Genomic DNA, 13,040 nt, shown 5'->3' on the forward strand with positions numbered 1-13,040 from the left:
ACATTGAACTGATTATATAGCCTACTAACCAGATGTGCTAAAATGGTCCAACGTCCAGGGCCGGCCCTGTCTAAATCAGGATAGCCACCAGATGAAAAGGTGTAACGTCTCAACGTCAATGTGACAATAAGGAGTTTCAACAACACTTACTTTACCGTGTAGTGCACTGCCTCTTTAAAAACTGCAGTGACGTCAAATATTTTTAACGGGAGCCAGCCCGGAGGACGAGTACTGGTAGGTAACGGGATCCACCAAGAGAGAAGGATGACTATAATAATGTCCCCGGCTGGTTCCCGCGGCGCCCAAGTCTCCGTATCATGATAAACACTGGGCCTGTCGCCCATATGATGCCCGTGGCGGCCCGGAGTGGGTCCTGGATTGCGTGGTGCCAGGCTATCCTTTTTGGTGTGTCGGGGCTGGTGATACTGGCTGAAAGGACCGCGCGTAAGTGGATACCAAACGCTACAGTAGCCTAGCCACTGTATTCTGCCTCATTCACAGCATGTTCAGTCATGCATTGGACTGCGTTAGTGACCTTCAATTAGTTATATGCAATGGTAGAGCTCTTGTTTTTCCGGGGAAATGTGTTATTAAGGACTTCATGGAATGCGTATTTAGCAAGCTAACGTTACACGTCTAGTACAGTTCAGCATCACTTGGCTAACATTAGGCTAGTAACGTTAGCCACGTTAGCTAGCTAGCTACTGTATGTGCATACGTTAATGTGAATGTGGCCCGGTAACATTGCACGAATTACCACCGACCTTTCTGTTTCATTCTCTATACGTGTATAGCCAGTTTCATTGCGGTGTTGTAAGTTGAAGGCTAGCCTTTATATCTAACGAGATGTTTTTAGTTTTTGTATGCATATCACACGCGGATCAATCGAAGGGCACGGAGAGATTTAGGTCTCCTCCGCGCCGTTATCCGGGAAAGGGGCGCCGTGCATCCTTGTGTAGAGTAAGCAGATCAATGACAAGGTCGTCACTAGTTACCACAGCCACAAAGTCACAAACCCCTCCCATTTCTACAATTGCGTTCGAAAAATGTCATTTTCACCCTGACCTTGACCCTAACCGAATCACACTGCTAAACGTATTCCTAACCTTACCTTAAGACCAAAAAGCACATTTTTGCTTCCATACATTTTTACGATAGACAATTTTGCCTTTGTGGCTTTGGAAACCCAAATGGACAAGTAGCACAAGTCAGAGAGCCCCCGCGAAGGCAACGGACTGCACGCGAAGCAACTTTGGCCTCCACACAGATGGCATTCACCGGATAAAACTACCGTGCCTTCAATATGTAACTCATATTTATTTTCAAGGGAATTTAATATCTTATGCTCGTCTATAACGGTTCTGTACTTTGTCATGTATTTGCACGTTTTATGTTGACCCCAGGAAGAGGTGCTGCTGCATGTACAGTAGCTAATGTGGATCCAAATAAACTAGGTTGAGAGCCTCTCTAGGGCCCCACCAACAGAGACAGTCAGATGGATAAAACAGAAAGAATCCAGATCTAGCCATCAAGAGCTCTTCTCTCCCCTTGCCAAGTGTGTGGCCAAGAGGCATATACACATAAACAGCATTTAATTAACAATCATCAATACATATGATATGGCTTCGACATGTCTGTTTTTGTTGTGAAATAAAGGCTTGAGGGGATTGTCTCCAAATATACCATTTCATTCATTATTCCAGCTCACTAAGTCACTCACCTCACTTGTTCATTTATGTAGCTGGCATTGTGTGCAATGGAATGTATCACCATTCACTCCCACCATAGACTGTACAGAATGTAACCAATATATTCTGTATGTAGGTAAATAGACCTTGTAGTACCACTGATACACTATTACATTGATATAAATGTATAATAGACCTATTTCTTCCCTCTGTGTGTGTGATCTATAAAGTGATCTATTGTGTAGGATTCTACCTATGGAATGAAGAAACGCAGTGGGCGGGGATGACCCTCGCCTTCCTGTTGCCGGGGATACTGGTCCAGGTGTTGAGTCTCAGGTGGTACCGTGACGATGGGGAAGACCACTATTGGTTCCTGACCCTCACACATGTGCTGCAACTGGGCATCTTCCAAAGGTGAGCCCACCTGAACAATCGCTACACCTGGGTATGTTCAATAGGTGTAACGGATGTGAAACGGCTATCTTAGTTAGCGGTGCGCGCTAAATAGCGTTTCAATCGGTGACGTCACTTGCTCTGAGACCTTGAAGTAGTGGTTCTCCTTGTTCTGCGAGGGCCGCGGCTTTTGTGGAGCGATGGGTAACGATGCTTCAAGGGTGACTGTTGTCGGTGTGTGCAGAGGGTCCCTGGTTCGCGCCTGGGCAGGGGACGGTGTAAAGTTATACTGTTACATAGGCACAAAATGTAAGAAAACTAATTGAAATGTAGGTTACTAGCTGAACTTGACCGATTAGAAATGTCCGCTTTTGTTTTCTGTTGCAAAGTGCTTTTGAACGTTTTGTTACAGTGTGCCTTAAAAAACAGGACCCTGACAACAGAACGATCTGCCTCAGAATTATAAATTGATGGAGAAGTTGCTTTCAGCTCAGAATATTTCAAAGTAACAATCATTTTGAAACCAGCCACTGATTTACTTAGTTGGATAAATAAGATCTCCTGTCCTATCTGCCCTCTAGTACTATACTGTAAGTGATGGGCATTAGAGGTTACCTTGAGAGGTTCACGTCATTTAACCTACAATTTTTGCATTTTATGTGTAGATCATCTTTAGAATTCTACATATCTAAATTGCAGACACACAATCCCACCAACACACATCATCATCCACTATACATAACCAACTACCTTCTAGCGCTGCCCCCATTGCACCAGCTCTTTATTACAGCCGTTGCTCTTTGTCTCCCCCGTCTGGCAGGTTGTGGGACTGCATGATATCAGTATGGGACATGCAGGGTAGTGCGGTCGAGCTCGGGGCGGCTGTGATGCAGCAGGCCGATGTGTCCGCCCTCCGCCTGTTGGAGGCCCTGGTCCTCACCCTCCCTCAGACACTGCTGCAGACCTACGTCTTAGCTGTCACCGACGTGGAACTCCACTCCCCAGGTAAGACACCACCCAGGGGATGCTTCATTTCATTCATTACAAAGAAACAAACATGTAGCCTACATCATATCTAATTAATTACTATGTAATAATTACAATTTTACCATCTCTTAGTGGGTTGGTATTCATAGTAAGAGTGCTAATCTAAGATCAGGTCCCATCACTGTGATCTTGTTAATTATGATCCACAAGTTAAAACTGAACCTAAGTCAGTATTCGTACTCTGAGACACTTGATACATACAACCCTGGTCTCCTAACTGGTATGTTTTTTAAGTGCCGTAGAGTAGGAGTGCTGATTTAAGATCAGTTTAGCCTTTTATATCACCATGAATAAGATTACATGGACAGTGGGGGAGCTGATCCTAGATCAGCACTCTCAGAAGCATACGGCCCCAGATCTAGGGTTGAGTTGGATTGGGGGTAATGAAAAAGCTGTCTGTAACCTGTGGTGAGGTACTATTGTAGTTTATACTAGCCCTGTCCTGAATAATTACTTAGAACATTTTCCCTGCATATGTCTGTGATGATGTAATAATGTTGGGTAAATATATTTTCATATCCTCAAGAGCTGATGACTCCTGAATGTTCATTGAAATCGCAGTAAACTGTACTGTCCATCAGATTGTGCCAGCTCATCTGGGACCATAGACTTATAGAATTAGGCCGGGACCCTTTGAGAAGGCTGTTACAGCCAGTCACTTAAACCACATGTTCTATTAATATGCATGCCATTTTCTTAGTAAATACCTTGTCATTTTTGTACCCAAAAATGTCTGTATGCCTTAAAACAAATCAAAAATCAAATCAAATCAAATTTATTTATATAGCCCTTCGTACATCAGCTGATATCTTAAAGTGCTGTACAGAAACCCAGCCTAAAACCCCAAACAGCAAGCAATGCAGGTGTAGAAGCACGGTGGCTAGGAAAAACTCCCTAGAAAAGCCAAAACCTAGGAAGAAACCTAGAGAGGAACCAGGCTATGTGGGGTGGCCAGTCCTCTTCTGGCTGTGCCGGGTAGAGATTATAACAGAACATGGCCAAGATGTTCAAATGTTCATAAATGACCAGCATGGTCGAATAATAATAAGGCAGAACAGTTGAAACTGGAGCAGCAGCACGGCCAGGTGGACTGGGGACAGCAAGGAGTCATCATGTCAAGTAGTCCTGGGGCATGGTCCTAGGGCTCAGGTCAGTTGAAACTGGAGCAGCAGCACGGCCAGGTGTCTTAAATTTCTCTCTCTCCCCCAATCCCTTACCCACCCATCCCTCTCCACAGTAGCGGTGTGCGCAGGCCTGTGCCTGCTGTCACTGTCCTGGGCGCTGGTGCTGTTCAGCCGGGCATGCTGCCTGATCCGCCCGGGCCACCTGGCCATGCCCCCGGCCGCCCTGCTGTGCCAGCTGCTGTGGAGGGCGGGCATGCTGGGCGCCCGCGTGGCAAGCCTCATGTCCTTCGCCCGCTACTTCCACTGGTGGACCTGCGGAGTGGCAGGTGAGAGAGAGAAAGGGAGAGCAAAAGAGAGCGAGGTGGGAGGGAGACAAAGAGAACGAGGGAGGGAGGGTAGAGAATTATTTAAGAAGGATCATTTTTCTATTTGTTTTTGAATTTTAAGACCCCTTGAAGTATAAAAAAAAAAAAAAATTTGAATAAAAAAATATTTTTGGCCTTACTGCTATTAGCCCATACAAATGCATTTAATAACATATTCACTACATGGAACAGATAGTCCCCCCCCAAAAATTGATTGGAAGTTTGTTCCGAAGTGTCTATCCCATATCTGAGAGATATAAGATAGATTAGTCTCCATATACTGTATACTTCCATTCATTTTGTCAACTAGTACTGAGGGACCTTCAGACAAGTCTTGTGGGGCCCGTGGGCTCCTACAGCAAAACAACCAACATCCTGAGAGTCTCACCTTTCTTCAGAGAGGTCATATTAGTGTGTAGCCCAAACTGCTCGGACGCTACAGACAGCAGTTGGCAGATCGGCTGAACCGACTTCAGACGAGACCCAAGACGCTTGTGGGGGTCGTCGAGCAAAACAGAGAACACCGTCGTGTTTGCGATTGTAGTTCGTATTCCAAACCGTTCGGACGCTACAGAGGACTTTGTGAGCAGACTGATTTTCAGGATGTCTCATGGTTTGACAACAGCTCTGTCACCTTTCACCACAGCTGCGGAAGGACGACGTCGGCGGATGTGGTGGATTGAGACGCAGCCAATGTTAAAAAAACAGATAGCTTAAACTGACAGATTTGTATAGGGATTTTTGTATCATGCTAATTAGACTTCTGCCCAGGAAAAGGGGGTTAGTCCATTCCTCCCACCAGACTCCTGAGACCCCGTCCCCACAGGAGGCCTTTTGCCTTTTGGTAGGCCATCGTTTTAAATAAGGATTTGTTCTTAACTGACTTGCCTAGTTAGTCATGATGGTGAAAACTGGTTGCCAAGGAACAAGCTTTGAAGGACAACATGTGTTGCATCAAGAAGATAGATGCCTTTTATTGTTTTTACTTAATATATATGTATCTATTTCTAATTTAACCCGAGGCTTTGTAAATTTGGTATAATGCACGTAGAGGTCAATTGTAGGTCAAATGAGTTTATTAAATCAGTTGATTATAATTGACCATTTTGATTGGCTGTGCTGTCAGATGATTGTAAAGGATCTGGAATCTGCATTGATGCATTATTTACTACAACCAAGTTCCCTGAGTAAACACAACAAAATAACAACGGTCCACTTTCTTTCTCTCCTCCTTCTTTTCTCTCTCTCTCTCTGCACATCCTTTTTAAAATCTCCATTTGTTTGTGGCCAGGCACCACACCCTAATTGGGATAATAAAAAATATATATCTTAATCATATCAGAATCAACTTTAACCAGTAATCTCAGCTTGTTATCTATTTTTACGCTGACCTCCAGGCTTCCACTGGCTCACGGCTTCCTTCTGGCTGGTCGCCCAGCAACCGGAAATCTGCACCGGACCCTGGCGCTGGCGCCTGTTCAACGTCGCGCTGGGATTGGTCCACATCTTCCTCTTCCTCAACGTCAAAGACGGACCTTCGCGCTTTCGCATGGCCGGCTTCTACGTGGTACGTACGTACGTACGAGACAGAGAGACACAGAGACTGCAGCACCCGGAATCTGAAGTCAAGTGTCTGCTGATGATCTGGTGCTTCTGTCCCCCACCAAGGAGGGCCTACAGCAGCACCTCGATCTTCTGCACAGATTCCGTCAGACCTGGGCCCTGACAGACCTGGGCCCTGACAGACCTGGGCCCTGACAGACCTGGGCCCTGACAGTAAATCTCAGTAAGACCAAAATAATGGTTTTCCAAAGAAAGGTCCAGTTGCCCGGACCTCAAATACAAATTCCATCTAGACACCGCTGCCCTAGAGCACACAAAGAACTATACATACCTCGGCCTAAACATCACTGTCACAGGTAACTTCCACAAAGCTGTGAACGATCTGAGAGACGAGGCAAGAAAGGCCTATGCCATCAAAAGGAACAAAAAATTCAACATACCAATTAGGATCTGGCTAAAAATACTTGAATCGGTTATAGAACCCATTGCCCTTTATGGTTGTGAGTTCTATGGTCTGCTCACCAACCAAGAATTCACAAAATGGGACAAACACCAAATTGAGACTCTGCATACAGAACTCTGTGTACAACATAAAACACCAAATAATTAATGCAGAGCAGAATTAGTCCGATACCCGCTAATAATCAAAATCCAGAAAAGAGACTCTAAATTGTAAATCCATCTAAAGGGAAGTGATTCCCAAACCTTCCATAACAAAGCCATCAACAAACAGAGAGATGAACCTGGAGAAGAGTCCCCTAAGCAAGTTGGTCCTGGGGCTCTGTTCACAAACACAAACAGACCCCACCGAGCCCCAGGACAGCAACACAATTAGACCCAACCAAATCTTGAGAAAACAAAAAGATAATCACTTGACACATTGGAAAGAATTAACAAAAAAACAAAGCAATCTAGAATGCTATTTAGCCCTAAACAGAGAGTACACAGTGGCAGAATACCTGACCACTGTGACTGACCCAAACTTAAGGAAAGCTTTGACTATGTACAGACTCAGTGAGCACAGCCTTGCTATTGAGAAAGGCCGCCGTAGACAGACCTGTCTCTTAAGAGAAGACAGGCTATGTGCACACTGCCCACAAAATGAGGTGGAAACTGAGCTGCCATTCCATTTCACTTTTGTTAATGATCTATTTCACTTGCTTTGGCAATATAAACATATGTTTTCCATGCCAATAAATCCCTTGGACTTTAATTGGAGAGAGAGAGACTGCAGCACCTGGCCTCACCCTACTAGAATCTGAAGTCAAATGTCTACTGTCTGCTGATGATCTGGTGCTTCTGTCACCAACCAAGGAGGGCCTACAGCAGCACCTAGATCTTCTTCACAGATTCTGTCAGACCTGGGCCCTGACAGTAAATCTCAGTAAGACAAAAAATAATGGTGTTCCAAAAAAGGTTCAGTTGCCAGGAAGAATTCAGTTGCCAGGAAGAAAGAATTCAGTAGAGGAGAAATTCAGTATTCTGCAACTGAATTGCCCTTTGGAGACAATAGGATCTGTTTAATTTAATTCTATTCATTCAGATTTTTGTGCATGTTCCGATTCAATTTCCTGCTTCTAAGTGGTACATATGATGAATAGGAGGACGAGGACTGCCATTCAGGGACAATAAAGATCTATCGAATTTAATTGAGTTCTGTTTGAATCTCCTGCTGCTTGGTGTCATTCGTTGTCTTATGCGTTCACCCCTGTGTCTTTGTGACGAGTTGTATGTTTTGTATTTTTGGGGGGGCCTATTATTTCACTCATGTTCATATGGGCACACACACAGCTGCAGATGCGCACACACACACACACACACTTTCTGTCCTTGCATTCCTTTGTCCCGTCTTAGTCCTGACATGACTTCTCCTGACCTCCCTCTGACCTCTTCTCCTATAGGCCATGCTACTGGAGAACACCACCCTACTAGTGGCAGCGTCCGACTTCCTCAGTGAGAAATCATGGGAAAGCATGACCCTCCCCATCGCTGTGCTGAGCAGCTTCCTGCTTGGTGAGTCACTCTTTGGATTCTCCCCCTTATGTAGCATTTAGTTTAAGCCCCTGTTATGCCTGATGCCTGTGCACAGAACAAAGAGGATGTTAAAAACCTATTGTGTTAAAAGAAAACAAGTACTTCTAAAATGCATATTTACATTTCATTTAAGGCAAATTTTTGATACAAGAGAAACCTAAAATATGACATATTTAGTCATGTTCATGGCTGTAAGGGATACATTGTCTATCTATCTAAGGCACCATGTCAAGCTTCAGACACAAGCAACTGAACCCCATAAGGAACTTTCAATCCCATCACCTTAACCTTTAAAGAATACTATACTTTGTTCAGTATTGTACGTCACTGGCCATTCAAATACTCTGCATCACACAGAGAGAGTTTCTAAGTCTCCCCCCCTCTTATCTCTCCCTACACCAGGCGCCACCTCTCTAGTCCTGTACTACCGCTTCCTCCACCCCAAGTCCACTGAGATCGCCACAGGCCATGGCCTCGGCCACCGCAACCACCACATGGGCTCCACCTGCCTGGAGGGCCTAGAGCAGGGCGAGTCTTCCTACTCCCTGGGGGGTGGGGGAGGTGACAAGAGCCTCCCCCAGACAGCACCCTCCTCCCTGCACAACCACGGCAGCTTCTCCCTCTCTGGCGTGGCCGGCTCCCTCCTGGAGCATCCTGGGAGTTGCGGTCCCAGGCTGGGTAACTCGTGCCTCTGCCGCCACCACCACTGGCTCCTGATTCGCTTGGCACTAAAAACCGGTGACGTAGGAAAGATCAACCGGGCCTATGGCTCCGGTGGCGTGGTGGCCAACTTGGACGAGGACGATTACTGTTGTAACTCGGAGGCCACGGGTACAGGTGGCGGCAGGACTACCACGGCGTGTGGGGGCAACTACGACGGGGCCTCGGTGTCCGAATCGCAGGGGACGAAGGTGGGCCTAGCACCCCTCTCGGACTGCAAGGAGGAGTTCCAGAGCGCCAGCGATGAGCCCATATCCGCCGAGACGCCTGGCGAGGAGGAGAGCGAGGACAGCCTGGAGGACATGCAGAGCCCACTGGAGTCGCCGGTGTCTGACTCCTTAAAGCGCAGCTCGCCCGAGGGCAAATCGGTGTTCGGGGACAGCCCCGAGCCATACTTCTGCCCCAGCACCACCCTGTCCAGCTCCACACTGTACTTCAGTGCTGACCCCCAGTCCCCCAGCAGCACCAGCAACCCCCGCCTGGACCGGGCCAGCCCCCCCATGGGCATGGCAGGCCTCGGCTCCATCCCCAGCGACCCCGCCCTGCACAGGGACGTCAGGGGACTGCAGATGGGGCCTCGCTACACCTCCACACCCAAACTGGACTCTGGGGTGCAGGGGGACGCACTGCCCAGCATCCCTCATCTGAGTGGTCCCAGGAGGCAGCTGATACTGTCACGGCGAGACCAGGACGATGGATTTTAAGAACAAGGGAGGGAGGAGAAAAAAAAAGAGATGGTGGAAAGAGATTGAAAAGTCAATGGAGAGGAAGCATAAATCAAACACAAGCCCAGCTCAAAGCTAGCTCATTTGAAGCACAAGTATCTTAAGTAATATACATTTCCTATAAAGCTGTCCGTTACCATTTCTTGCTGATTGTTCCGAGTACCAAGTACTTTCTATTGGGGATTTCATATTCCGCCGAGTACCGGTACTTACTTTTTACATCAGTAGCTTTAACCCAGTTCAATCAACGCTACCTCCTAATCAACCAAATATAATACAATAAACAAATAATACCACATAAAAACCTATTTAAATGCTTCTAAAAAATAATTCTAAGAAGTGGTGACATGATCTTGGCAAAAGTGAAGATACTCACTGCAATATGTCAGCTTGGTATCTGAACTTTCCTGTTGTGTTTTTGTTATTCCTTTGAAAAGATACTCACTCCCCATAACCCCAAAATGAACATAATGAACACATTGAACAGGCCAAGGGTTCACTAGGAACCAAACGACCAAAACGGGGAAGGACTAAACTGAACTTGTCCTTTGCAAAATGTTTATCTATCATTTGCTACGGTGTGCTGTGCACTAATGACTACACCCCAGGTGAACGTATACACTCATTTGCTGACACCGCTTAGGACAGACAGGGCTTCATAGTCAACTCGACAAAACTGTTTGATGGTGAAATCAGACAGTTGTCCCACATTTTATATGTCCCATTTTGCCTTTTGCGAAGTTGTTCATATTAACAAACGTATTTATTGAGCTAATTAATTAATATTTTTAAGGTACATTGTTGCAAAGATATAAAATAAAAATCTTTGTCTTAAAGACATGTTGAACATGTTAACTTGCTAAATGCAGTTTTTCCAATTGAGAAACTCTAAAATATGTTTTGTACTGTCTCAGGCGCGTGGTTGTGTTTTAAACAGTTTTCACACCTCACATGTGAAGGTAAGTGGAAGAATAAGGGATATCCAAGACATATTTTGTGACAATGTTTTGCTGTGCTCATTTTTTCATCTCTTCTAAGGGATCATTGTATTGTTGATGAAATGCTCTATAAATGACCCAGGGTACAGTGTCTTCAGAAAGTATTCACACTCCTTGACTTTTTCCACATTGTTGTTACAGACTGAATTTAATATCAATTACATTGCGATGTTTTTGGTCACTAGTCTACGCACAGTACCCCATAATGTCAAAGTTGAATTACATTTACATTTAAGTCATTTAGCAGACGCTCTTATCCAGAGCGACTTACAAATTACGTTTTTGAAATGTTTACAAATGATTTAAAAATGAAAAGCAGAAATGTCTTGAGTCATTAAGTATTCAACCCCTTTGTTTTTACTTAACCTTTATTTCACTAGGCAAGTCAGTTAAGAACACATGCTTATTTACAATGACTGCCTACCCCAGCCAAACCCTTCCCTAACTCTGACGACGCTGGGCTAATTGTGCGCTGCCCTATGGGACTCCCGATCACGGCCTGGTTGCGATACAGCCGGATTCAAACCAAGGTCTGTAGTGACGCCTTGCAGTACCTTAGACTGCTACGCCACTCGTTATGGCAAGCTTGAATAAGTTCAGGAGTAAAGAAATGTCCTAACAATTATGGATTCACTGTGTGTTTAACATGATATTTAAATGAATACCTCATCTCTGTAGCCCACACATATAATTATCTGTAAGGTCCCTCAGTCGAGCAGTGTATTTGAAACAGATTCAACCACAAAGACCAGGGAGATTTTCCAATGACTTGCAAAGAAGGGCACCGATTGGTAGATGGGTTTAATAAAAAAGGAAAAAAAGCAGACATTGAATGTCTCTTTCAGCATAGTGAAGTTATCAATTATACTTTGGATGGTGTATCAATACACCCAGTCACTACAAAGATACAGGCGTTCATGCTAACTCAGTTGCCGGAGAGGAAGAAAACCGCTCAGGGATTTCACCATGAGGCCAATGGTGACTTTAAAACAGTTACAGAGTTTAATGGCTGCATAGGAGAAAACTAAGCCTGGATCAACAATATTGCAGTTACTCCACAGTAATAACTTAATTGACTGAGTGAATTAAAAATACTCCAAAACATGCATCATGTTTGCAACAAGGCAAAAGTAATACTGCACAAAATGTGGCAAAGCAATTTAACTATGGGGCAAGTCCAATACAACACATAACTGAGAACCACTCCACATTTTCAAGTATAGTGGTGGCTGCATCATGTTATGGGTATGCTTGTAATCATTAAGGACTGGGGAGTTTTTCAAGGTAAGAAAGAAACGGAATGGAGCTAAGCACAGGCAAAATCCTAGAGGAAAACCTGGTTCAGTCTGCTTTTCACCAGACACTAGGAGATGCATTCACCTTTCAGCAAGACAATAACCTAAAACACAAGGCCAAATATGCACTGGAGTTGCTTACCAAGAAGACAGTGAATATCCCTGAGTGTGTGAGTTACAGTTTTGATTTAAATCTGCTTGCAAACTTATGGCAAGACCTAAAAATGGTTGTCAGGCAATGGTCAACAACCAATTTGATAGAATTTGAAAAAAGATGAAAAGAATAAATGGGCAAATGTTGCACAATCCAGGAGTGGAAAACTGAAGAGACTTACCCAGAAAGACTCACCGCTGTTATCGCTGCCAAAGGTGATTCTAACATGTACAGTATTTACTCAGGGGGTTGAATACTTATCAAGATATATTAGTGTTTTTATTTTTCATACATTTTTTACACATTTAACATTTTTCTTCCACTTTCACATTACAGACTGTTGTGTAGATCGTTGACAAAAAAGTCAATTACATCCATTTTAATCCCATTTTGTAAGAAAATGTGGATGAAGTCAAGGGGTGTGAATACTTTCGGAAGGCACTACATAGGCAACACGTACAGAACACTGAAATGATGCTGGTTTTCATACTTTCCCCCTCTCAGGTGCTTGCCTATTCAACATTTTGTTACATAGGTCAAGGCCACAGTTGATGTAATAACGAACAAGCAATAAAGGTTATATTGGGTGGACTTGATGCAAAAATGTGTTGTAATTATTTCAACTTTCATTTAATTCAATGTACACAAATCAATCTATGAATTATATTAGAATTTTATATCTACAGTAAGAGCAAATTAGTTATGGTATGCATGTACGCATTACATAGAAATGCATTGGTAATATGGGGTAACTTTTGTGTCCTATGAAAAGAGGCGGGTGACTTAAACAAGCTCGATCATCGAACTATTTTTACATTCAAATCACTTCAGGCATGTTGTTTTTGTTGTAAATAAGAAAATACTTTGAATGTTCCAGCAACATTATGTAATTCTGAAGTTGCTAGAAAGGAAGGAATTTCACTTACCCTTACCT

The 13,040-nt window shown here is 44.3% G+C and overlaps 1 protein-coding gene across 3 annotated transcripts; it reads left to right on the forward strand.

The window, feature by feature from the left end:
* Window positions 1-221: 221 nt before the first annotated feature.
* On the forward strand, window positions 222-12,704 carry LOC135557370 (XK-related protein 5-like). 3 transcript variants are annotated; one of them, XM_064990581.1, is made up of 7 exons: window positions 222-444; window positions 1,919-2,102; window positions 2,902-3,086; window positions 4,366-4,578; window positions 6,015-6,184; window positions 8,082-8,193; window positions 8,617-12,704. In XM_064990581.1, exons 1-7 carry the CDS (start codon window positions 318-320, stop codon window positions 9,636-9,638), a joined length of 2,013 nt encoding a protein of 670 aa, XP_064846653.1. In that variant the 5' UTR covers window positions 222-317; the 3' UTR covers window positions 9,639-12,704. The 3 variants fall into 3 exon arrangements, with proteins under 3 accessions (XP_064846653.1, XP_064846654.1, XP_064846655.1); XM_064990582.1 differs by having other exon boundaries at window positions 4,369-4,578; XM_064990583.1 differs by having other exon boundaries at window positions 1,934-2,102.
* The last annotated feature ends 336 nt before the right edge of the window (window positions 12,705-13,040 follow it).

This window comes from Oncorhynchus masou, chromosome 16 (genome assembly GCF_036934945.1).
Source record: "Oncorhynchus masou masou isolate Uvic2021 chromosome 16, UVic_Omas_1.1, whole genome shotgun sequence".
Classification (NCBI taxonomy): domain Eukaryota; kingdom Metazoa; phylum Chordata; class Actinopteri; order Salmoniformes; family Salmonidae; genus Oncorhynchus; species Oncorhynchus masou.